The sequence below is a fragment of the Salvelinus fontinalis genome, chromosome 37, assembly GCF_029448725.1.
Source record: "Salvelinus fontinalis isolate EN_2023a chromosome 37, ASM2944872v1, whole genome shotgun sequence".
Lineage (NCBI taxonomy): Eukaryota > Metazoa > Chordata > Actinopteri > Salmoniformes > Salmonidae > Salvelinus > Salvelinus fontinalis.
Genome location: NC_074701.1, coordinates 11775087 through 11801406, shown reverse-complemented (window position 1 = coordinate 11801406; position 26320 = coordinate 11775087). Strand labels below are relative to the sequence as shown.

General features: G+C 44.0%; 1 protein-coding gene across 1 annotated transcript in view; it reads left to right on the top strand.

Moving 5' to 3' along the window:
* LOC129836141 (TATA-binding protein-associated factor 172-like) overlaps window positions 1-26320 on the top strand; it is a 64954-nt gene that overhangs the window by 12686 nt on the left and 25948 nt on the right. Inside the window, exons 9-19 of the mRNA XM_055901974.1 lie at window positions 2327-2416; window positions 2522-2617; window positions 8492-8668; window positions 8946-9086; window positions 11984-12108; window positions 12418-12538; window positions 14103-14207; window positions 17552-17701; window positions 18855-19000; window positions 25444-25618; window positions 25919-26113. Of these exons, the coding sequence (XP_055757949.1) occupies window positions 2327-2416; window positions 2522-2617; window positions 8492-8668; window positions 8946-9086; window positions 11984-12108; window positions 12418-12538; window positions 14103-14207; window positions 17552-17701; window positions 18855-19000; window positions 25444-25618; window positions 25919-26113 (1521 nt within the window). The remainder of the gene's footprint in view (window positions 1-2326; window positions 2417-2521; window positions 2618-8491; window positions 8669-8945; window positions 9087-11983; window positions 12109-12417; window positions 12539-14102; window positions 14208-17551; window positions 17702-18854; window positions 19001-25443; window positions 25619-25918; window positions 26114-26320) is intronic.

The window sequence follows — 26320 nt, the reverse complement described above, 5'->3', positions numbered from 1 at the left end:
GTATGCATCTGTGTGGATTAGAGGTGTTTTTTAAATATTTTTAAAATAATTATTTCTCCCTCTGGTTGCACATGTGACATTCTAGTAGAAATTAGGTCAAATGTATTCACGTTTGCCTGCATTAAAGTCCCAGGCCACTAGGAGCGCCACTTCTGGATGAGCATTTTCTTGTTCTCGTTGAAAGCGGTCTTAGTGCCAGCATCGGTTTGTAGTGTTAAGTAGACGGCTACGAAAAATAGTCAGCTCTACAGTTTCATGAGGTAATCTACTTCAGTTGCGCAATACCTTTAGACTTCCTTAATATTTGACATTGCACCAGCTGTTATTGAAAAATAGACCCACACCTCCGCCCCTCGTCTTACCAGACGTTGCTGTTCTGTCTTGCCGATGCACGGAAAACCTAGCCAAATGTATATTATCCGCGTCGTTGTTCAGCCACGACTCGGTAAAACATAAGCTATTACAGCTTTTTAATGTCCCTTTGGTAGGATGGTCTCGAACGGAAATCATCTAGTTTATTTTCTAGTGATTGCACGTTAGGCAATAGAACGGATGGTTGAGGCGGAATACCCACTCGCCTTTGAAGTCTAACAAGGCACCCCTATCTCCGCCCCCTGTATTTCTGTCTTTTCACGCGAAGGACAGGGATTTGGGCCTGGTCTCGGAGAAGCAGTATACCCTTCGGCCAATTTGAGGTGATTAATCGCTGTTTTAATATCCAGAAGCTATTTTCGGTCATAAGAGACGGTAGCAGCAACATTATGTAAAAAAACAAGTTACAATGTGACAAGATAGCACGGTTGATTTAAGGTTGTGTAAAACAGCAGCCGGCGGTATTACATACAAAAATGTCAAAGATTTTACTGAGTTACAGTTCATATAAGGAACTCAGTCAATTTAAATGAATTCTTTGGGGCCTAATCTATGGATTTACCATGACTGGGAATACAGATATAAATCTGGTTACAGATGCCTAAAGAAAAAAGTAGGGTTGTGGATCTGAAAAACAAGTCAATATCTGTTGGATCACCATTTGCCTCATGCAGCACAGCACAGCTCCTTAATATAGATTTGATCAGGCTGTTTGTGGCCTGTGGCATGTTATCCCACTCTTCAATGGCAATGCGAAGTTGCTGGATATTGGTGTGAACTGGAACACAGTCGTACACGTCAATCCAAAGCATCCCGAACATGCTCAATGGGTGACATGTCTGAGTATGCAGCTTCCAGGAATTGTCTACAGATCCTCGTGACATGGGCCCTTGCATTATCATGCTGAAACATGAGATGGTGACGGATTAATGGCACCACAAGGGGCGTCAGGATCTCGTTACTGTATGTCTAGCATTTTATTGATGGTCATTTGAATGCACATTGTGTTTATTGTCCCTAGCTTATGCCTGCCCATACCGTAACCCCACCGCCACCATGTGGCACTATGTTCACAATGTAGACATCACCAAACCGCTCGCCCATACAACGCAATACCCGCTGTCTGCCACCTGACCGGTACAGTTGAAACTGGGAGCACACTGTCAGTGGCCATTGAAGGTGAGCGTTTGCCCACTGAAGTCGGTTACAATGTTCAGCTGCAGTCAGGTCAAGACATTGAGTACATCAAGCACGGAGATGAGCTTCCCTGAGACGGTTTCTAACAGTTTGTGCAGAAATACTTGGGTTGTGCAAACCCACGGTTTCATCAGCTGCCCGGGTGGCTGGTCTCAGACAATCCTGCAGGTGAAGATGCTTGATGTTGAGATCCTGGGCTGGCGTGGTCACACGTGGTCTGCGGTTGTGAGGCCGGTTGGACTTACTGCCAAATTCTCTAAAACGACTTAGGCGGCTTATAGTAGAGAAATGAACAATCAATTCTGTCAACAGCTCTTGGACATGCCTGCTGTCAGCATGCCAATTGCATGCTCCCTCGACTTGACATTTGTGTAATTGTGTTGTGACACAACTGCACATTTTAGTGGCATTTTATTGTCCCCAGCACAAGGTGCACCTGAATGATCATCCTGTTTAATCAGTTTCTTGATATGCCACACCTGTCAAGTGGATGGCTTATATTGGCAAATGAGGAATGTGCACAAACAGGGAAGTAAACAAACTTGTAGAGAAATTAGCTTTTTGTTCCTATGAAACATTTCTGTGATATTTTTTTATTTCAGCTCATGAAAAATGGGATCAACAGTTTAAATATTGTGTTTTTGTTCATTGTATTGTTATTTTAAGGATCCAATGTATAACTCAACGGGCAGCATGTAGACTGACACTAATATGAGCTGTGCAGCTACTAGTGCTCTGATTGTGTGTCTGTGTCCAGATTCGTCACGGAGCAGGCACAGGCCTCAGGGAGATCCTCAAGTCTCAAGGCGCTGGAGGAGGGAAGCTGGTGGGAAGCACTGCAGAACAGGTACTGTATCTAACACTTCTCTCTATGCAACCTTCATTCAAACCAAACATAAATATTTCAGTTGACCTATAATGGATTTGACCACTAATGTCTGACCGTTTCCAGATGGCGCGGTACCACCAGGAGTGGCTGGAGGATGTGGTCATCCGGCTGCTCTGTGTCTTTGCTCTGGACCGTTTTGGAGATTTTGTCTCTGATGAGGTGTGTCTTGTAGCATACAAGGGGTGGCTGAATTTAATTCAATATAAGTGGTCCCCAACCAGTCGATCTCCAAGGCATTTCTAGTCAATAACTAAACATATCTGTAAAAAACAAAAACAACGATATAGCTTTTCGTTCCTATTTTGTATTTGTGTCTTGCTGTTGGTGGTAGGTGCAATTGATTCAGCAGCCCTAGCTCGGGGAAGGCAATGTTCCCATTCTGAACCATTTCATGTGTCTCAAGGTGGAACGCTGCCTACCCGGCAGGCCCGGAGAACAAATCAAGTGCACCTATAGGCCTACTGCTGGCCAATCAGAGCTCAGATCACTGTGTCTGCACAGTTTCCTCGAGGCCGTAGACTGTAAAAAGAAGCCTCGAACAGAACGCAAAGCTGACAAGCCTACTGTGAGATTTCTAAACGTTTAAAACCATGACTAGACAGACTCGACAAATACAGCAAAGAGCTGCTGTTTTTATGTGTAAGTTGTTCCGCCCTGTCAACACTTTGTTCAACACCTTTATAAGCCATAATGTGTGTGTTCCTTACTTCCATACACTATAACCAATACTGCAGCTGCGACGAATGATTATACCAAAGATTTAGGATAAGCTTGGATCGTTATTATTAGCGGCCTGTCTCTTTTTAATATCAAGGAATATTTCACTTTCTTTGGGCATAGGAGTAACAACGTGAATTGCTGCATGAAGCAGAAATAATGGAGTGTTGCTTGAGTATCGCCATGAGCTAGAAGACTGTCCTCAACTGAGAAAAGGGGACAGAGGGACGTTGAGTCCGGTGAGAGGCAGCCTCACTGCTGCTTCCTCCCTTCCATCAGATGTAGGCCATCAGTCCACAAGAAAGTAAAATGATTATGCTTACTAAGCTGAGCCTCACAAATAATACAACAAATGATCCATAACTAGTGTGATCATATACCTAATTTAAAAATGTATATAATTTCATAATTGTTTGACAACATTGGCAGGTCAATTCAAGCATTGCCAATACACCGTGATAATGTATTGTGTCTATAGCCTACGGCACAAACATTGCTACAGAACTGTTTTTAATTTTGGGTAATGTTGATAGGCGTATGTAAAAAAAAATAATAAAATAAAATAATAATAATAATAATAATAAAAAAAAAATATATATATATATATATATATAGTGTGTTTGTACAGTGGCTTGCAAAGGTATTCACCCCCCTTGGCATTTTTCCTATTTTGTTGCCTTACAAACCCCCCCCTCCCCCCATTTTAATAACCAGGTTGTGTCATTTGATTTACACTATGCCTACCACTTTGAAGATGCAAATAATTTTTCATTGTGAAAAAAACAAGAAAGAAGACACAAACTGAACTTGAGCACACAACTATTTCTACCCACCCAAAGTCAATACTTTGTAGAGCCACCTTTTGCAGCAATTACAGCTGCAAGTCTCTATAAGCTTGGCACATCTAGCCACTGGGATTTCTGCACATCCTTCAAGGTAAAACTGCGCCAGCTCCTTCAAGTTGGATGGGTTCCGCTGGTGTACAGCAATATTTAAGTCATACCACAGATTCTCAATTAGAATGAGATCTGGGCTTTGACTAGGCAATTCCAAGATATTTAAATGTTTCCCCTTAAACCATTTGAGTGTTGCTTTAGCAGTATGCTTAGGGTCATTGTCCTGCTGGAAGGTGAACCTCCTTCCCAGTCTCAAATCTCTATGAAGACTGAAACAGGTTTCCCTCCAATGTCCCTGTATTTAGCTTCATCCATCATTCCTTCAATTCTGCCTAGTTTCCCAATCCCTGCCGATGAAAAAAAACATCCCCACAGCACGATGCTGCCACCACCGTGTTCCACTGTGGGGATGGTGTTGTCGGGGTGATGAGAGGTTTTGAGTTTGTGCCTGACATAGGGTTTTTCTCTGGCCAAAAAGCTCAATTCTCATCTGACCAGAGTACCTTCTTCCATATGTTTGGGGAGTCTCCCACATGCCTTTTGGCGAACACCAAATGTGTTTGCTTATTTCTTTTCTTTAAGAAATGGCCATTTTTCTGGCCACTCTTCTATGAAGCCCAGCTCTGTGGAGTGTAAGGCTTAAAGTGGTCCTGTGGACAGATACTCCAATCTCCGCTGTGGAGCTTTGCAGCTTCTTCAGGGTTATCTTTGGTCTCTTTGTTGCCTCTGATTAATGCCCTCCTTGCCTGGTCTGTGAGCTTTGGTGGGCGGCCCTCTCTTGGCAGGTTTGTTGTGGTGCCATATTCTTTAAATGTTTAAATAATGTATTTAGTGATGCTCTGTGGGATGTTCAAAGTTGCAGAATTTTTATAACCCAACCCTGATCTGTACTTCTCCAACTTTGTCCCTGACCTGTTTGGAGAGGTCCTTGGTCTTCAAGGTGCCGCTTGCTTGGTGGTGCCCCTTGCTTTGTGGTATTGCAGACTCTGGGGCCTTTCAGAACAGGGAAATATAAACTCAGCAACAAAAAAAAGTCCCTTTTTCAGGACAATGTCTTTCAAAGATAATTTGTAAAAATCTAACTTCACAGATCTTCACTGTAAAGGGTTTAAACACTGTTTCCCATGCTTGTTCAATTAACCATAAACAATTAATGAACATGCACCTGTGGACCGGTCGTTAAGACAATAACAGCTTACAGATGGTAGGCAATTAAGGTCACAGTTATGACAACTTAGGACACTAAAGAGGCCTTTCTACTAACTCTAAATACAAAAAGAAAGATGCCCAGGGTCCCTGCTCATCTGCGTGAACGTGCCTGAGGCATGCTGCAAGGAGGCATGAGGACTGCAGATGTGGCCAGGGCAATATATTGCAATGCCTAAGACAGAGCTACAGGGAGACAGTACGGACAGCTGATTGTCCTCGCAGTGGCAGACCACGTGTAACAACACCTGCACAGGATCGGTACATCCGAACATCACACCTGTGGGACAGGTACAGGATGGCAACAACTGCCCGAGTTACACCAGGAATGCACAATCCCTCCATCAGTGTTCAGACTGTCCGCAATAGGATGAGAGAGGCTGGACTGAGGTCTTGTAGGCTTGTTGTAAGGCAGGTCCTCACCAGACATCACCGGCAACAACGTCGCCTATGAGCACAAACCCACTGTCGCTGGACCAGACAGGCAAAAAGTGCTCTTCACTGACGAGTCATGTTTATCGACGAAGGAATGAGCGTTACACCGAGGTCTGTACTCTGGAGCGGGATCAATTTGGAGGTGGAGGGTCTGTCATGGTCTGGTGCGGTGTCTCACAGCATAAACTGAGCTTGTCATTGCAGGCTATCTTAACGCTGTGCGTTACGGAAAGACATCCTGCTCCCTCATGTGGTACCTTCCCTGCAGGTTCATCCTGTCATGACAATGCCACCAGCCATTCTGTGCGTGATTTCCTGCAAGACAGGAATGCCAGTGTTCTGCCATGGCCAGCGAATCCAATTGAGCACGTCTGGGACTTGTTGGATCGGAGGGTGAGGGCTAGGGCCATTCCCCCCAGAAATGTCCAGAAACGTGCAGGTGCCTTGGTGGAAGAGTTGGGTAACATCTCACAGCAAGAACTGGCAAATCGGGTACAGTCCATGAGGAGGAGATGCGCTGCAGTACTTCATGAAGCACCAGAAACTGACTGTTACTTTTGACCCCCCCCCCCTTTGTTCAGGATACATTATTCAATTTCTGTTAGTCACATGTCTGTGGAACTTGTTCAGTTTGTCTCAGTTTTTGAATCTTATGTTCACACAAATATTTGCACATGTTAATTTTTCTGAAAATAAACAGCGAGAGGACTTTGTTTTTGCTAAGTTCATACTGAGATCAGGTGACACTTAGATTGCACACAGGTGAACTTTATTTAACTTTTGAAGGTAATGGTTGCATAACTTTTTATTTAGGGGCTTCATAGCAAAGGGGGTGAATACATATGCACGCACCACTTTTACGTTTTTTATTTTTCTGAATTTTTTGAAACAAGTAATTTTTTTCCATTTCACTTCACCAATTTGGACTATTTTGTGCATGTCCATTACATGAAATCCAAATAAAAATCCATGTAAATTACAGGTTGTAATGCAACAAAATTGGAGAAACGCCATGGGGGATGAATACTTTTGCAAGGCACTGTATGTATGTATGTACAGTTGAAGTCGCAAGTTTACATACACTTAGGTTGTAGTCATTAAATCTCGTTTTTCAACCACTCCACAAATTTCTTGTTAACAACCTATAGTTTTGGCAAGTCAGTTAGGACATCTACTTTGTGCATGACACAAGTAATTTTTCCAACAATTGTTTACAGACAGATTATTTCACATATAAATCACTGTATCACAATTTCAGTGGATCAGAAGTTTACATACACTAAATTGACTGTACCTTTGAACAGCTTGGAAAATTTCAGAAAATTGTCATGCTTCTGATAGGCTAATTGACATAATTTTAGTCAATTGGAGGTGTACCTGTAGATGTATTTCAAGGCCTACCTTCAAACTCAGTATCAATTCAAGGGGCTTTATTGGCATGGGAAACGTGTAAACATTGCCAAAGCAAGTGAGGTATCTCTATGCTTGACATGGAAAAATCTAAATAAATCAGCCAAGACCACAGAAAAACAATTGTAGACTTCCACAAGTATGGTTCATCCTTGGGAGCAATTTCCAAATGCCTGAAGGAACAATGTTCATCTGTACAAACAATAGTACACAAGTATAAACACCATGGGACCATGCAGCTGTCATACCGCTCAGGAAGGAGACGCGTTCTGTCTCCTAGAGATGAACGTACTTTGGTGCAAAAAGTGCACATCAATCCCAGAACAACAGCAAAGGACCTTGTGAAGATGCTGGAGGAAACGGGTACAAAAGTAGCTATATCCACAGTTCGACGAGTCATATATCGACATAACCCGTAAGGCCGCTCAGCAAGGAAGAAGCCACTGCTCCAAAACCACCATAAAAAATCCAGACTACTGTTGCAACTGCACATGGGGACAAAGATCGTACTTTTTGGAGAAATGTCCTCTGGTCTGATGAAACAAAAATAGAACTGTTTGTCCATAATGACCATTATGTTTGGAGGAAAAAGGGGGAGGGTTGCAAGCCAAAGAACAGCATCATGTTGTGGTGGTGCTTTGCTGCAGGAGGAACTGGTGCACTTCACAAAATAGATGGCATCATGAGGAGGAAAATGATGTGGATATATTGAAGCAACATTTCAAGACATCAGTCAGGAAGTGATAGCTTGGTTGCAAATGGGTCTTCCAAATGGACAATGACCCCAAGCATACTTCCAAAGTTGTGGCAAAATGGCTTAAGGACAACAAAGTCAAGGTTTGGAGTGGCCATCACAAAGCCCTGACCTAAATCCTACAGAACATTTGTGGGCACAACTGAAAAAGCCTGTGTGAGCAAGGAGGCCTACAAACCTGACTCATTTACACCAGCTCTGTCAGGAGGAATTGTCCAAAATTTACCCAACTTATTGTGGGAAGCTTGTGGAAGCCTACCCAAAACGTTTAGCTTAAGTTAAATAATTTAAAAGCAGTGCTACCAAATACTAATTGAGTGTAGGATTATATGTCAGGAATGTGAAAAACTGATTTTAAATGTAATTGGCTAAGGTGTATGTGAACTTCTGACTTCAACTGTATGTATGTATAATGATCTGAGCGGTAGTCTTCGGTTTTCATTTTGACTCCAAGTGATCTTGACTTAAAAGGTTGGTGACTACTCCTTTGGGGTAAGGTCACAATATTCCAGGAACATAAAAAAAAGCAAGAGTTTACAGAATTTTGCAACCCTACTCACTGGCATTTACGAGTCAGGCTTTGCTCTATGTCCAACATGCTGTCTCTCTGGTCAGGTGGTGGCTCCGGTTAGAGAGACCTGTGCCCAGACACTGGGCGTGGCCTTGCGCCACATGACTGACAGCGGTGTTACCATGACAGTAGACATCCTGCTGAAGCTGCTGACGGAGGACCAGTGGGAGGTCCGGCATGGGGGTCTTCTGGGCATCAAGTATGGCCTGGCAGTCAGACAGGTACCAATAACCTCCTGTCCTGTCTGCTTGCCTCTGCCACCCAACATACGTGATGTGTGTTATCCATTTTAAGGCAGTAAATCAAGTGTTTTATACATGCATACTGTAGACTAGACCAGGGTTACCCAGCTGGCTGAATTTCGCCCGTGGGTGAATTTATCCCCCCCCCCCCCAAGTTTTCTGAACAAAAAAAAGTCTGAATCTAGTTCATGATCCCTGGACTGCACTCATTGTCTTTCTGTAACTTTTTTTTCTCGCTCCCTCGCTTTCCTCCCAGGACCTGATATCCGCTCTGCTTCCACGGGTGCTCCCTGCCATCACGGAGGGGCTGCAGGACCTGGATGATGATGTCAGAGCGGTGGCGGCCGCGGCCCTCATCCCTGTGGTGGACGGGTTAGTGCAGCTACTCCCCAACAAGGTCAGACAGGAGCTCCTCTCCACAGTCACTCTTTACATGTGGTCACATTATCTGCTCCTTAGCCTCTCTCCAACCTCACCCCTCTGTCATGCCTGTCCCATGGCTTTGCCTTTGTTGTCATTGTAAACTTCTTCAGACCTGTCAACCTGCACACATTTTGCCCACCATGCACGCAATTTGAGATTAGAGTTCGCTGGTACGAAAAACGACCCTAAAATAGTCTTATCGTTGGCACATTGTGATTTTTGACTCATCTCTAGCGGTCTGCTCTGATCCCAGAAAGCACTTATCGTAGTTCAGTGTGTGTTGCTGCGTGGATGGAAACAGAAACCGTACTGTTAGACTCTTAAAGATTAGTAGGCCTATGTTAATTAATCAGTTCTTGATCGGTCCTCTTTAAATAGCTGTATGTCAACAGTAGGCTGCTAATTATGATAATAGTCAGTTCACCGATGTCAACGAGGCATGTTGAATGAATGGTAGCCTAGTAGTCAGACTTAACTTGATGGATTAGGTCAGAGATGGAGATCTGAAACAAGCTCCTATAGGCCTAGTTCAGTTTCCTATTCCAAATAGCCTACAGTGAGCTAGACTACTAGCTATTTTGCGTCCAGTAATTGAATTGTTCTGAATTATCTCCCCAAACAAAATGTAAGAAGCCATTTTCACTAGACTAGCCACATAGACACCTAATAATGAGAATAATCTTTACCCCTCAATTTTACCTAGAATAATGGAATAATGTGAAATTTTAAGGATCAAACATAAGACTTCCATGTTGGCTACATTGTTTATAATTTAAGACTAAGTTTCACGGAAATGGCAATTACAGGTAAAAAAAAAACTGCTAAATGCTCCGACTTCTTGAGGGGGAAATTGACTGACCCCCCCCCCTCCGGACCTCCCAACCTAAGTCCTACATCAACCCCACCTTGTCAGAATATCCTAGGGAGAGCCCTGATTGTACATTTTAAAAATATAAACGCAACATGAAGTGTTGGTCCCATGCTACATGAGCTGAAATAAGATCCAAGAAATGTTCAATATGCACAAATAGCTTATTTCTCCCAAATTTGATGCACAAATTTGTTAACATCCCTGTTAGTGAGCATTTCTCCTTTGCCAAGATATGCCATACTTGTCAGGTGGATGGATTATCAAGAAGCTGATTAAACAGCACGATCATTACACAGGTGCACTTTCTGCTGGGGACAATAAAAGGCCACTCTAAAATGTACAGTTTTGTCCCACAATGCCACTTTTTGATGGAGCGTGCAATTGGCATGCTGACTGCAGGAATGTCCATCAGAGCTGCTGCCAGAGAATTGAATGTTAAAGCCACCTCCAATGTTGTTTTAAAGACTTTGGCTGTACGTCCAACCGGCCTCACGTGTGCTGATGTCAGCATTATGAACAGAGTGCCTGTCGGGGCAGGCATAAGCTACAAACACAATTGCATTTTATTGATGGCACAGAGATACCGTGATAAGATCCTATAGCCCATTGTCGTGCACTTCATCTACCGCCATCACAAGGATCTGTAAACAATTCCTGGAAGCTGAAAATGTCCCAGTTCTTTCATGGCCTGCATACTCATCAGACATGTCACCAATTGAGCATGTTTGGGATGCTCTGGGTCACCATGTTCCAATATCCAGCAACTTCACACAGCCTTTGAAGATAGGAATACCTAGGATAGGATAAAGCAATCCTTCTGCCCCCCCCCCCCCCTTAAAAGATGTAGATGCACTATTGTAAAGTGGCTGTTCCACTGGATGTCATTAGGTGAATGCACCAATTTGTAAGTCGCTCTGGATAAGAGCGTCTGCTAAATGACTTAAATGTAAAATGTAAATGTAAATAAGTGTGACAACATTAGACAGGCCACAATCAATTATTTTACCAGGTAAATTGATTGAGAACACATTCTCATTTACAGCAATGACCTGGGGAATAGTTACAGGGGAGAGGAGGGGGATGAATGAGCCAATTGTAAACTGGGGATTATTAGGTGACAGTGATGGTTTGAGGGCCAGATTGGGAATTTAGCCTGGACACCAGGGTTAACACCCTACTCTTACTATAAGTGCCATGGGATAATTAATGACCTCAGAACACCCGTTTAACGTCCCATCCGAAAGACGGCACCCTACACAGGGTAGTGTGTAGGGGCATTGGGATATTTTTTTTTAGACCAGAGGAAAGAGTGCCTCCTACTGGCCCTCCAACACCACTTCCAGCAGCATCTGGTCTCCCATCCAGGGACTGACCCTGCTTAGCTTCAGGAGCAAGCCAGCAGTGGTATGCAGGGTGGTATGCTGCTGGGAAATATGTGACCAACTGATGCGTATCTATATTTCCGGTCGTGAAATCCATAGATTAGGCCCAAATGAATTTATTTAAATTGACAGATTTTCCTTATATAAATTGTAACTCAGTAAAATCTTGTTGCATTTTTATATTTTAGTTCAGTATAATTAATTACTGAAGAATAGCCTACCATTCCTACTGAGGCAGTCTTCTGCCAACATAAGGCAAAAACCCCCACAATTTAGCTATGATTTGAGCAGTGTGGGTGTCGCCCGCGCCGTCGTGGGGTCTGCGGGGTGGGTGCCGCCGCCGCGCAGAAGTGGTGCTCAAAATTCTTGGCATGTCTATGGCACAATAGGGTTGTGTTCAGTTGGCACCAAATGGACTGATTGATTGAAATCGGGAGGGACTACCTGGACATTTTCGTTTTCCGTTGCAAAAATGTTTTCCATTGAGTTTGCTGATGAACACAACCCAGTTTGATGTTTATTTGCTCTGGGTTTTTTTTTTCAGTACTGTGCTAACCATAGCAGTTGTCTCAGTTGTATGTAGATCATGACTGCTGTTATTTCCCCGGTATTGTTCAGGTCCCATTCATAGTGAACTCCCTGTGGGATGCTCTCCTGGAGCTGGATGATCTGACAGCCTCCACCAACAGCATCATGACCCTACTGTCCTCTCTGCTCACCTACCCTCAAGTCCGACAGTGCAGGTGAGTGACACCTCTCCTGTCTGTACAGACATAACCTCTTCTCCCACTTCATTGTGGAAATCATGAACATCTTGTACTTTAAGGAACATTCCGATGATCTACAATCAAAAAGTTGCACTAACAATTGTTGTGGTAAAAAGCAGGTGTTGTAAAGTCAATGGTGTTTATGGCTGAGGAACATTCAAACCAGTACGTGTTTGTTCTTGTGGTGTCCTTTGTCAATGAAACGTCTAGTGTGCTTAGGATGTACTAAGGACAACTTTTTCAAGGGATGATAGGCCCAACAATGCTCTCTTTTTGTCCCTCCAGCATGCAGCAGTCCCTAACGGTCCTCGTTCCTCGGGTCTGGCCATTCCTTAGACACACCATATCGTCAGTTAGACGGGCCGCACTAGAGACCCTTTACACCCTACTATCCAAAGCTGACCAGGTGGGTTTGTAAGAGAAATATGTCAATGGCCCAATCCTAAATAGAGCCCTATGCACTAGTGTCAAATCTAAGAGGATTTGACAGGTGTAAGTAATAAGGTAATAGCTCTGCCTTGCCCCCTGATAGGCTAGGTAGAAGTTTCACCATATTGCTTGTACCAATCAAATCCTCTCGGGTCTCCACACACGTACGGCCTTACATGCTGACCACACCGCTCGCGTTACAAAATAAATGTATACGTGTTATTCAGTCATTGCATCCACACTGCTTGCGCACGTCAACGACGTCTTTTACATGTCTCTGGTGCAGAATATCAGAAAGGGAAGAGGACAGGATGGAACATGGTTTTCATATGTGAATGTGTCTTCACCTATTCTTAAACCATGTGAAGGGATGGTGTGATTAATGGGGAACCAATTACTTGCCTCCACAATGTCTGTGCGCAAGTCACTCCCTCCTTTGGCATTGGGGCGAGGTGTATGGCAGTGTCTGGAACCATTGTATGTCCCCTCTGATGTTGCACTTATCCTGGGATAGTATATGACCTAGAGGCTCACTCCCCTCAGAGAGCTTGTCCAGGAGAGGGGTCAAGAAGGGGTTTTACTTGAGATGGGAGTATCTAGAGTTGACAATTGAGTTATGCCATTGGATGAGTTGGTGGTTTTGTGCTATGAAGTACCAGGAACGAGATTAGAACCTCGTCTTAGGGACCAAACTGATCGATAATTTATAGCGAATGCTATCTGGCTACGGGATACTCCTTTCTCATTATAAAGTCTTCCTTTGTGAACTGTTCCTAATATCTGTGGTTTGTTATGTCGACCAGGGGGGTGGATCTTCGCTATAAAAGATCTCAGTAGCCATTGTGTGGACACTCTCAACGGTTCATTAGAAATAGGGAATTGTTGAAAGTCATTGCTATTGCAAAGCTCTTATCATTAAAGGTGTAGTTTAAGTATAACTCTGACTGGTGTGTGAAGTTTGTCTCTCTCCTCATTTGGTAATACAGAAATTAACCACCACAGTAGCCAGGCGCTGAAATAGAACTTGGTTCTATTTGTGATGCTTGACGTGCTGCTAGTCCCGACTCTCCAATCTCCTCATTGGTTTTTAGGAGCATATACCCACGTGGGTGATTTGGAAGATGAGCTGAGGTCCACACTCCAGTCCAGTTGGTGGTGGTAATGCACCTTAAAGTTGGTTGCCAACCGCCATATAAAGTCCAAAGAAGAACAAGAAGCCTGAAGGAGGAAAGATTACTAGAAACAAACTCGGGTTATCCTTTTATCTGTGGATTAATTGTTGGAGTAGAGGACCTTGTGCATTTCAGGTAAAATAATAACAACCCAATGTTTATATCCCAGGAATAATTAGCTGTAGTTGGTTAAGAGTTTTGATATTTCAACCTGCGTGTCCTGATTGCGCCTGGTGTGTGTGTGTGGACAAAATCAACATAGCGCCCGGTCTAGTCATCGATTTTTGAGGTTGGGCCAATTTTTGGAATGCTAATGTATGAATACAACTCTTCGTTGTCATAACTGAAGTCTGTTTTGTGTTGTTCCAGAGCTGTGCATTATGGCTCAACCAGGTCCTGCAAGACATGCTCCGACACATCTTCCAGTCCTGCATCCTGGAGAGCAATCAGGAGATCCTGGACCTCATCCAAAAGGTTTGAGACACACACACACACCACACGAGGCAGGTTTCCATTGACCCAGGTTTATTCGACAAAAGCAATTTCGCAAACAAATTATTGTGACGTGTAATAAAAAATGGCAGACAGGAGACATTTTCTAAAGATCGACAACATTTTTATCCGTTCAACTGGTGGAGTTGTCTTTTGTCTAACTTTTATTGCGACAAATGATGGAAACAATTTTTTTTGAATAAATGATTGCCAAATGATTTTGATGCTACGGTGCATGTGATGTCATCGCATGACTATAAGCTTTTCTCCACATTTAATTCTAAGTGCCTACTGCTTGCAAAAAAAAAAAATCAACTATAAAATGTTTTCTTTGCGAGATGACAAAGATTATCCTGGCTTTCAAGAATTCCTGAATAGCTTCGCTTTTTCAGGTTAGCTGTAAAGTTTTTCCATTCAATTTGCCAGCAGCATACCACCCTGCATCCAACTGCTGACTTGCCTCTGAAGCTAAGCAGGGTTGGTCCTGAATGGGAGACCAGATGCTGCTGGAAGTGGTGTTGGAGGGCCAGTAGGAGGCACTCTTTCATGAGGTCAATAAATAAAAAAATATATGTATAGGATACCTACTCATTCAAGGATTTTTCTTAATTCTTACATTTTTCTACATTCTAGAATAATAGTGAAGACATAAACTATGAAATAATATGTATGGAATCATGTAGTAAAAGTGTTAAAAAATATATATATTCTTCAAAGTAGCCACCCTTTGCCTTGATGAGAGCTTTGCACACTCTTGGCATTCTCTCAACCAGCTTCACCTGCAATGCTTTTCCAACAGTCTTGCCGGAGTTCCCACATGCTGAGCACTTGTTGGCTGCTTTTCCTTTACGCCGCGGTCCAACTCATTGCAAACCATCTCAATTTGGTTTGAGGTTAGGGGATTTCAGAGGGTTCTCGTCATCTGATGCAGCACTCCATCACTCTCCTTCTTTGTCAAATAGCCCCTTACATAGGCTGGAGGTGTGTTGGGTCATTGTCCTGTAGAAAAACAAATTACAGTCCCACTAAGCGCAAACCAGATGGAATGGTGTATCGCTGCATAATGCTGTGGTAGCAATGCTGGTTAAGTGCGTCTTGAATTCTAAATAAATCACTGACGGTGTCACCAGCAAAGCACCATCACACCTCTTCCTCCATGCTTCACGGTGGGAGCCACACATGCGAAGATCATCCGTTCACCTACTCTGCGTCTCACAAAGACATGGCGGTTGGAACTGAAAATCTATTTGGACTCATCAGACCAAAGGACCGATTTCTACCTGTCTAATGTCCATTGCTTGTGTTTCTTGACCCAAGCAAGTCTCTTCTCATTGGTATCCTTTAGTAGTGGTTTCTCTGCAGCAATTCAACCATGAACGCCTGATTCACGCAGTCTCCTCTTAACAGTTGAGGTTTGTCTGTTACTTGAACTCAGATGCATTTATTTGGGCTGCGATTTCTGAGGCTGGGCTCCCGAGTGGCACAGCGGTGTAAAGCACTGCATCTCAGTGCTAGAGGCGTCCCTACAGACCCTGGTTCGAATCCAGGCTGCATCACATCTGGACTTGATTGGGAGTCCCATAGGGCAGCAATTGGCCCAGCGTTGTTAGGGTTTGGCCGGGGTAGGCCGTCATTGTAAATAAGAATTTGTTCTTAACTGACTTGCCTAGTTAATTAAAGGTAAAATAAATAAAATAATGAACTCATCCTCTGCAGCAGAGGTAACTCTGGGTCTTCCTTTCCTGTGACGGTCCTGTCGTTTCTCTTTGCTTAATTGAGCTGTTCTTGCCTTAATATGGACTTGGTCTCTTACCAAATAGGGCTATATTCTGTATACCACCCCTACCTTGTCACAACACAACTGATTGGGTCAAACGCATTAAGAAGGAAAGAAATTCCACCAATTAACTAAACGAGGCACACCTGTTAATTGAACTGCATTCCATGTGACTACCTCATGAAGCTTGTTGAGAGAATGCCATGAGTGTGCAAAGCTGTCAAGGCAAAGGGTGGCTACTTTGTAGAATGTCAAATATAAAATATATTTTGATTTATTTATACATTTTTTAACACAACATGATTCCATATGTGTTATTCCATAGTTTTGATGTGTTCACTATCATTCTACATTGTAGAAAATAGTAAAAAATAAAGGGAATTTAACTTAACCCCTTTGAATCAGGGGTGCAGGGGTCTGCCTTAATCGACATCCACGTCTTCAGGAACAGTGGGTTAACTGCCTTGCTCTGTGGCTGAACGACAGATTTTTACCTTGTAAGCTCGGGGTTACGATACAGCAACCTTCCGGTCACTGGACCAACGCTCTAACCACTAGGCTACCTGCCCAGAAAAGCATTGAATTAATAGGTGTGTCCAAAGTTTTGACAGGTACTAATAAATAAATATGTCTGTCCCAGGGCAGTGATTGGGGACATTGCCCAGTGTAAGGTACTGTCTTTTGGATGGGCTGTTAAACAGGTGTCCTGACTCTCTGTGGTCACTAAAGATACAATGGCACTTATAGTAAGAGTAGGGGTGTTAACCCTGGTGTCCTAGCTAAATTCCCAATCTGGCCTTCATACCATCATAGTCACCTAATCATCCCCAGGCTCCAATTGGCTCATTCATCCCCCTTCCTCTCCCCTGTTACTATTCCTCAGGTTGTTGCTGTAAATGAGAATGTGTTGTCAATCAACTTACCTGCTAAAATAAATGATTTCAGATGTACAGGAGTGCAAGTTTCACCATGGCACAGACCGATATGTTGGCACATGAGCATTATTGGAATATGGCAAATATTACTAAATGATTGCATTCTATCCATGCTGGCTTTCACAGGATACCTGAGGCATGAAACAGATGGGAGGTGGGAGGGCATACATGCTGTCGTCAATTTATTAATGCGCAATTTGCCTAAATGCGGAATGGAAACACTTCAACCACTTTAAAAAAAAATGACAATAGGTTTTTGCAGATGTTTATTTTATTTTTTGTGACGTCATTACGTCCAGCTGTTATCGACATGATTGTCAAATGGAAACGCACCCTAGCAGGCAATTGTTGCATCTGTTTTCGATACAAACTTTCGAAATGTCAATAAAAAAAAATCACTGGACAAGTTAATGGAAACAGGGATGCTACATTCCTGTCATTTATCAATAAATTCCCTAGTTTTCCAGAAGTCCTGGTTGATTGATTCAAATTTTCCTGCTTATTCCCTCCTGATTCTGGGATTTGGGGAAAACCAGGGAATTTAAATTAAGTTCCAGGAATTTTACAACCGTAAATCTTGGCTGCTGTTTTTAACGAGTTTTGTCTTCTTGTAGGTGTGGACAGAGCTGCTGCGCCAGGCCCCTCAGCAGTACGTAGTAGCAGCCAGCTGTCCCTGGATGGGCGCCTGGCTCTGTCTGATGATGCAAGCCTCTCATATCCCCATAGACATCAACATACTGCTGGAAGTCAAGTCTCGCTGCAAGGTGAGAGGATGGTTACTCTGTTAGGACTGATCGTTACATCCGCTACAGATTGTATTCTCAATTGTGCTCTTATTCCAAAATTAGAGTGCTCCCTTAGGATATACACTCAGTGGTCAGTTTATTAGGTACACCACCCCGTTAACAAAAGTGGTTCGCTCCTACAGACAGAGAGTCACATGGCCGTGGCTTGCTATATAAAGCAAGCACAGGCATCAAGGCATTGAATTACTGTTCGATTGAACTTTAGAATGGGCAAAACTAGTGACCTAAGCGACTTTGAGCGTGGTATGATCGTTGGTGCCAGGCGTGCCGGTTCCAGTATCTCAAACGGCCGGCCTCCGGGGCTTTTCACGCAAGACATTGTCTAGGGTTTACAGATAATGGGGCGACAAACAAAACATCCAGTCAGTTGCAGTCATGTGGGCGAAAACAGCTCGTTGATGAGATGTCAAAGGAGAATGGCAAAAATCGTGCAAGCTAACAGGCGGGCCACAAACAGACAAATAACGGTGCAGTACCACAGTGTTGTGCAGAACGGCATATCGGAACGCACAACTCGTCTGTACTTGTCACGGATGGGATATTGCAACAGGCGCCCACACCAGATTCCACTCCTATCGGCTAAAACCAATAATGGGCACGCGATCACCAACACTGAACAATTGAGGAGTGGAAAACATTGCCTGGTCAGACGAATCCTGGTTCCTGTTGTCATGCTGATGACACAGGATTTGGCGTAAGCAGCATGAGTCCATGGCCACATCCTGCCTGGTGTCAACGTTACAGGCTGGTGGTGTAATGGTGTGGGGAATGTTTCCTGGCACACGTGAGGTCCCTTGATACCAATTGAGCAATGTTTCCATGCCCCAAATAATTCAGGTTGTTCTGGAGGCAAGGGGGGGCAACGACCCGGTACTAGATGGTGTACCTAATAAACTGGCCACTGATTGTATATTGCCTCGTATGATGCAATAGTCTAGTGCGCTATTCATTAGGGCACACTGTAGACACTTTTTGCAACGGAAAACAAAAGTGACTGTTCTTATTGGACAACCTCAGATGGTAGTCCGTTTTGGGCAAAAAATAAACATTTCAGGCTTACTGAACTCGACCCAGGGTTCTGATGCAGATGTTCTCTAATATCATTTGACAGGAGAAGGCTGGTGGGAAGCCTCGCCAGGGAGCCTTGGTTCAAGTGAAGGAGACTGTTCAGGAGTACATCGCCGGGGCAGAAACCGTGACCGAGGACCCAGTGACGCGGGACTACGTGGTGACACGGGCTCGACTCATGGCCGCTAAGTTAGTCTCTGTTTCTATTCCTCAATCTAATTTTTATCCCTAGAGAGATTTAAGAAAAATCACTAAATGGTAGATTTGGGACAGTAGGTAGCGGTTGGATCCTGAGAGACTAATATTAAGAACTGAATGCAGCACTGTATGGTATCTGCAGCCAGCTGCTACTCCGGGTTGGCCTGTTCATTACTTGGTGCAAGAGCAACTCGGTCATCTGACATCGTTTTGTCTCCAGGCCACTTAGTGCCTGGCATACAGTGCATTCGGAAGTATTCAGACCCCTTGACTTTTTCCACATTTTGTTACGTTACACATCCTTTTTCTAAAATGGATAAAAGTTTTTCTCCATCAATCTACACACAATACTCCATAATGACTAAGTGAAAACAGGTTTTTATACATTTTCGCACATGTATAAAAAATTTACCTTATTTACTTAAATATTCCGTCCCTTTGCTATGAGACTCAAAATTGATCTCAGGTGCATCCTGTTTCCATTGATCATCCTTGAGATGTTTCTACAACTTTATTGGAGTTCACCTGTGGTAAATTCAATTGATTGAACATGATTTGGAAAGGCACACACCAGTCTATATAAGGTCCCACAGTTGACAGTGCATGTCAGAGCAAAAACCAAGCCATGAGGTCGAAGGCATTGTCCGTAGAGATCCGTGTCGAGGCACAGATCTGGGGAAGGGTACCAAAAATGTCTTCAGCATTGAAGGTCCCCAAGAACACAGTGGCCTCATTTAATTTTTTGTGTATACGCCCTTTTTGTGTATACGCCCCATTTAATTTTTTGTGTTTACGCCCTTTTTCTCCCCATTGTCGATCTTGTCTCATCGCTGCAACTCCCCAATATGCTCGAGAGAGGCAAAGGTCAGGTCAAGTCATGCCAAACCGCGCTTCTTAACACCTGCCCGCTTAACCGCTTAATCCGGAAGCCAGGTGCACCAATGTGTCGGAGGAAACACTGTTCAACTGATGACCGAAGTCAGCCTGCAGGCGCCCGGACTGCCACAAGGAGTCACTAGAGCGCGATGAGTCAAGTAAAGCCTCCCTTAAACCCGGACGATGCTGGGCCAATTGTGCGCTGCCCAATGGGACTCCTGGTCACGGCCAGTTGTGACACAGCCTGGGTTTGAACCCACTGCTCCGCTCGGGAGGCGGCCTTCATCACTCTTGAAAGAAGTTGGGAACCACCAAGACTCTTCCTTGTGCTGGCCACCCAGCCAAACTGAGCAATCTGGAGAGAAGGGCCTTGGTCAGGGAGGTGACCAAGAACCCGAAGGTCACTCTGACAGAGCTCCAGAGTTCCTCTGTGGAGATGGGAGAACCTTCCAGAAGGACAACCATCTCTGCAGCACTCCACCAATCAGGCCTTTATGTTAGAGATGGAAGTCACTCAGTAAAAGGCACATGACAGCCCGCTTGGAGTTTGCCAAAAGGCACCTAAAGGACTCTGACCATAAGAAACAAGATTCTCTGGTCTGATGAAACCAAGATTGAACTCTTTGGCCTGAATGCCAAGCGTCACGTCTGGAGGAAACCTGGCACCATCCCTACGGTGAAGCATGGTGGTGGTAGCATCATGCTGTGGGGATGTTTTTCAGCGGCAGGGACTGGGAGACTAGTCAGGATCGAGGGGAAAGATGAACGGAGCTAAGTACAGAGATCCTTGATGAAAACCTGCTCCAGAGTGCTCAGGACCTCAGACTGAGGTGCCGATTCACCTTCCTACAGGACAACGACCCTAAGCACACAGCCAAGACAATGCTGGAGTGGCTTTGGGACAAGTCTCTGAATGTCCTTGAGTGGCCCGGACTTGAACCCTATCGAACTTCTCTGGAGAGACCTGAAAATAGCTGTGCAGCAATGCTCCCAATCCAACCTGGCAGAGAAGGGAGAAACTCTCCAAATACAGGTGTGCCAAGCTTGTAGGGTCATACCCAAGACAGTAATCGCTGCCATAGGTGTTTCAACAAAGTACTGAGTTAAGGGTCTGAATACTTATGCTTATCAAATGTAAATGTGATATTTCAGTTTAAAATGTGTATTCATTTAGCAAAAATTTCTATACCTATTTTTGCTGTGTCATTATGGGGTATTGTGTGTGGATTGAGGGGGGAAAAAACGATTTAATCCATTTTAGAATATGGCTGTAACGTAACAATGTGGAAAAAGTCAAGGGGTCAGAGTACTTCCCGAATGCACTGTATGTTGACAGATAGTGGACGCAGAGACAAACTTTTGCTGTTTTTAAAGTTAATTTCCTGCAATTTTACACATTTTCTTACATAGTTAGCCCAGAGAACCTTAAGTGTTATTACATAAAGCCGGGAAGAACTATTGGGTATCAGAGAGACGTCAATTTACCAGCACAGCCAGCACTACGACCAGGAATATGACTTTCCCAAAGCGGATCCTTTGTCTGCACCTTCCAGGGCATTTGAAGTGATTCCAGAGGCCGACCCAAAACAACGCAGCCGGAGGAGAGGGTGCCGGAGCAGTCTTCTAGTGAGGCTTCGGATGCGCGCACACCATCCACCGCTTCTGAGTATATTACTCGCTATTGTCCAGTCCCTAGTTAACAAAATTGACGAAATTAGGGTAAGAGTTGCTTTCCAAAGAGATATCTGGGATTGTAACATACACTGTTTCACAGAAACATGGCCAGCTTGGGACATGCTGTCAGAGTCAGTACAGCTAACAGAATTTTCAGTGCATCGCGCCGACCGGAATAACCATCTCTCCGGTAAGAAGAGCGATGATTAATGACTCATGGTGTAACTGTAACAACATACAGGAACTCAAGTCCTTTTGTTCACTTGACCTAGAATTACTCAATCAAATAGCGATCGTATTATCTCCCAAGAGAACTCTCCTCCGTTATTGTCACAGCCGTGTATATCCCCCTGCAAGCGGATACCAAGACGGTCATCAAGGAACTTCACTGGACTTTATGCAAACTGGAAACCATATCCTGAGGCTGCATATATTGCAGCTGGGGATATTAACAAAGAATTTAGGTAGCCTTGTTCTCAAATTAGCTATCAGCATATCGATTGCAGTACACAAGCGAGTAACATGCTCAACCATTGCTACTCCAACTTCCGCGATGCATACAAGGCCCTCCCCCGCCCTCCTTTTGGCAAATCTGACCATGACTCCATCTTGTCGCTCCCCTCTTATAGGCAGAAACTCAAACTGAAAGCGCCCGTGGTTTGGTCGGACCAGTGTCGGATAGACCTATCGGATTCCACGTTTCAAGATTGCTTCGATCACGTGGACTGGGATATGTTCCAGGTAGCCTCAGATAACGCTGACTCAGTGAGCGAGTTTATAAGGAAGTGTATAGGAGATGTTGTACCCACTGTGAATATTAAAACCTACCCTAACCAGAAACTGTGGATTGATGGCAGCATTCACACAAAACTGAAAGCACGTACCACCGCATTTTATCATGGCAAGGCAACTGGGAATATGGCCAAATACAAACAGTGTAGTTATTCCCTCCATAAGGCAATCAAACAAGCAAAGTGTCAGTATAGAGACAAAGTGGAGTCGCAATTCAACGGAATGTTCAAACACGAAACGTATGTGACGGGGTCTACAGACAATCATCGTCTTGCTTCCAGACAAATTAATCAACTTCTTTGCACGCTTTGAGGACAGTACAGTGCCACCGACACGAACCGCTACCAAAAACTTTGGGCACCTTCTCCGTGGCCGACGTGAGTAAAACATTTTAAATGGGTTAACCCTCACAGGGCTGCTGGCCGAGATGGCATCCCTAGCCGCGTCCTTAAGGTATGCGCAGACGAGCTGGCTGGTGTGTTTACGGACATATTCCATCAATCTCTATCCCAGTCTACTGATCCCATATGCTTCTAACAGTTCCAACAGTGCCTCTTCTACCTTAGGAGGCTCAAAAAAATGTGGCTAGTCACCAAAAACCCTCACTAACTTTTACAGGCGCACAATCGAGAGCATCATGTCGGGCTATATCACAGCCTGGTGCGGCAACTGCACCGCCCTCAACTGCAAGGTTCTGCAGAGGGTGGTGCGGTCTGCACAACGCATCACTGGGGGCAAACTACCTGCCCTCCAGGACACCTACACACCCAATGTCACAGGAAGGCCAAAAAGATCATCAAGGACAATAACCACCCGAGCCGTTGCCTGTACACCCCACTTCCATCCAGAAGAGGATGTCAGTACAGGTGCATCAAAGCTGGGACAGAAGCTGTTTTTCAATCTCTATCTCAAGGCCATCAGATTGTTAACTTCTTACGGCTGAGATCGGCTGAGATCCTGTTAACGGGATCGACTTGACAACAGCCAGTGAAAGTGCACGACGCCAAATTCAAACAGTAATCTCATAATTAAAATTCCTCAAACATACAAGTGTTTTACACCATTTTAAAGATAAACTTGTTGTAAATCCCACCACAGTTTCCGATTTCAAAAAGGCTTTACGACAAAAGCACACCATCTGATTATGTTAGGTCAGTACCTAGTCACAGAAAACCACAGCCATTTTTCCAGCCAAAGAGAGGAGTCACAAAAAGCTAAACTAAGAAAAAGGAATGAGGTGTGGAAGTATCATAATGTAAGGTGTATGTAAAGTGCATGGATGCGTGAATATGTGTGTGTGAACATGACTGAGTGAAAACTATGCAAAACTACAAAGGAACAAACAAAACATGATCATACCTGGAAGAGCAGAGAGAGAGAGAGGTGATTAGTGAAGGAGTTTTATACCCTGAGCTCCAATCACTAACGCTCCAATCAGGAACCGCCCCCTGCACTGCAGAGGAGGAGCCGTGACAGTTTTGTTCGGTAAAGCACCGCGTGGGGCATCATACAATGTGATTTTCCGTCTGTCACAGTTGAAGTGTACCTATGGTAAAAATTACAGACCTCTACATGCTTTGTAAGTAGGAAAACCTGCAAAATCAGCAGTGTATCAAATACTTGTTCTCCCCACTGTACATGGAACTTTAGATAAACTTCTCCTTAATGCAACCGCTGTGTCAGATTTCAAAAAAACTTTACGGGAAAAGCAAACCATGCAATAATCTGAGTACAGCGCTCAGACACAAAAACAAGCCATACAGGTACCCGCCATGTTGTGGAGTCAACAGAAGTCAGAAATAGCATTATAAATATTCACTTACCTTTGATGATCTTCATCAGAATGCACTCCCAGGAATCCCAGTTTGACAATAAATATTTGTTTTTTTCGATAAAGTCCATAATTTATGTCCAAATACCTCCTTTTTGTTCGTGCATTTAGTTCAAAAATCCAAATTCATGACGCGCAGGCCAGACGAAAAGTAAAAAATTTACATTACAGTTCGTAGAAACATGTCAAACGATGTATAGAATCAATATTTAGGATGTTTTTAACATAAATCGTCAATGATGTTTCAACCAGAGAATTCCTTTGTCTTTAGAAACGAAAAGGAACGCAGCTACCTCTCACGGGGGCGCGCCTGAGTGAGCTCATGGCACTCTGCCAGACACCTGGTTGAAACAGCTCTCATTCCCTCATCCTTCACAGTAGAAGCCTGAAACAAGGTTCTAAAGACTGTTGACATTTAGTGGAAGCCTTAGGAAGTGCAATATGACCCCATAGACACTGTATATTGGATAGGCAAACCTACAAACCTCAGATTTCCCACTTCCTGGTTGGATTTTTTCTCAGGTTTTTGCCTGCCATATGAGTTCTGTTATACTCACATACATCATTCAAACAGTTTTAGAAACTTCAGAGTGTTTTCTATCCAAATCTACTAATAATATGCATATCTTAGCTTCTGGGCCTGAGTAGCAGGCAGTTTACTCTGGGCACCTTATTCATCAAAGCTACTCAATACTGCCCCCAGCCATAATAAGTTTTAAACAGCCATCATTAGCACAGAAGAGGCTGCCTACCTACAGACTTGATATCATTGGCTACTTTAATAAATGGAACACTAGTCACTTAAAGTAATGCGAGATATGTAAACATTCTTATCTCATGTATATACTACACGATCTATTGCATCTTAGCCGCTCTGTCACTGCTCATCCATATATTTATATATTATTATTCCTTTACTTAGATTTGTGTGTATTAGGTAGTTGTTGTGGAATTGTTAGATACTGCTGCACTGTCAGATCTAGAAGCATAAGCATGTCGCTACACTCTCAGTAACATCTGCTAACCATGTGTATGTGACCAATACAATTTCATTTGATTTAGCAGCGGCTGTGACGCAAACATTTCGCACATCCCAGCGTATTGTTTTCCTCATTGAACTAACCAGTATGCAAACTAAAACTTGTGTTCTCTTGACGACAAAAGAAGGCGAGGTAAAAACTGTGGTGGAATTGCGACGAATCCAGTTACAACACTTGCATAAGTGATGAATGTCTAAAATCATTTTATTTCTCTTCTTCAGGCTGTTGGGGGCCCTGTGTCGGTGTATTTGCGACCCGCAGCTCAATTCATCCTCCCAGGACATCCGGCCGGCTGAGTCGCTGGGCCAGCTGCTCCTCTTCCACCTCAACTCCAAGTCTGCCCTGCAGCGCATCGTTGTGGCACTGGTCCTCTGTGAGTGGGCCGCCGTGCAGAAGGTAGGGCCCGAGTCTCTTTTTCGTTCGTCAGATTGTTTTGTTTGGTGCTGTCTGAATAGGAGTTGTTCACCACAATTCTATCGGGATTTATTTTAGAACTGCTTTTATGGCCGGGATTCAAACAAACACAAACTACCTGTGCAGAGCGATTTTTTTTTTTACCTTTAATTTCAGCTTGAGCCGACGTCAAAGGTGTACCGTAGATAGCCAACACGATACCAGCAAACTGTAGTTTCATTGAATCCCAGCCAATGTCAAATGAAACCTTGTCCGCCTTGCCCCCGCCCTCTCTTGACTCAGGTGGTGTCAGCCATGGTCCAGCCTCGCCTGTTAGCCATCCTGTCAGAGCAGCTGTACTACGATGAGATCGCCATTCCCTTCACACGCATGCAGAACGAGTGTAAGCAGCTCATCGCCCTGCTGGCCGACGCTCAGATCGACGTGCGCGACCGCCTCAACTGCAGCGTGTTCACTATCGACCAGGCCAACGAACTGGTGAGGACGACACTCACACTGTATCTGTGTTACATCCCTAAAAGATAAAATGGCAGCCAAATCCAGTGTTTCAATGACATTGTGGATTTCAATTGTCTATTTGTCAGAACAGACATTTTTCTGCTCTTGCCAGTTCAGACCGCATTTCTTTATTGCCCGTTCCGGGATTCGAGTCATCGAACCCTCCGGCTACAGGTCGGCCTCTAA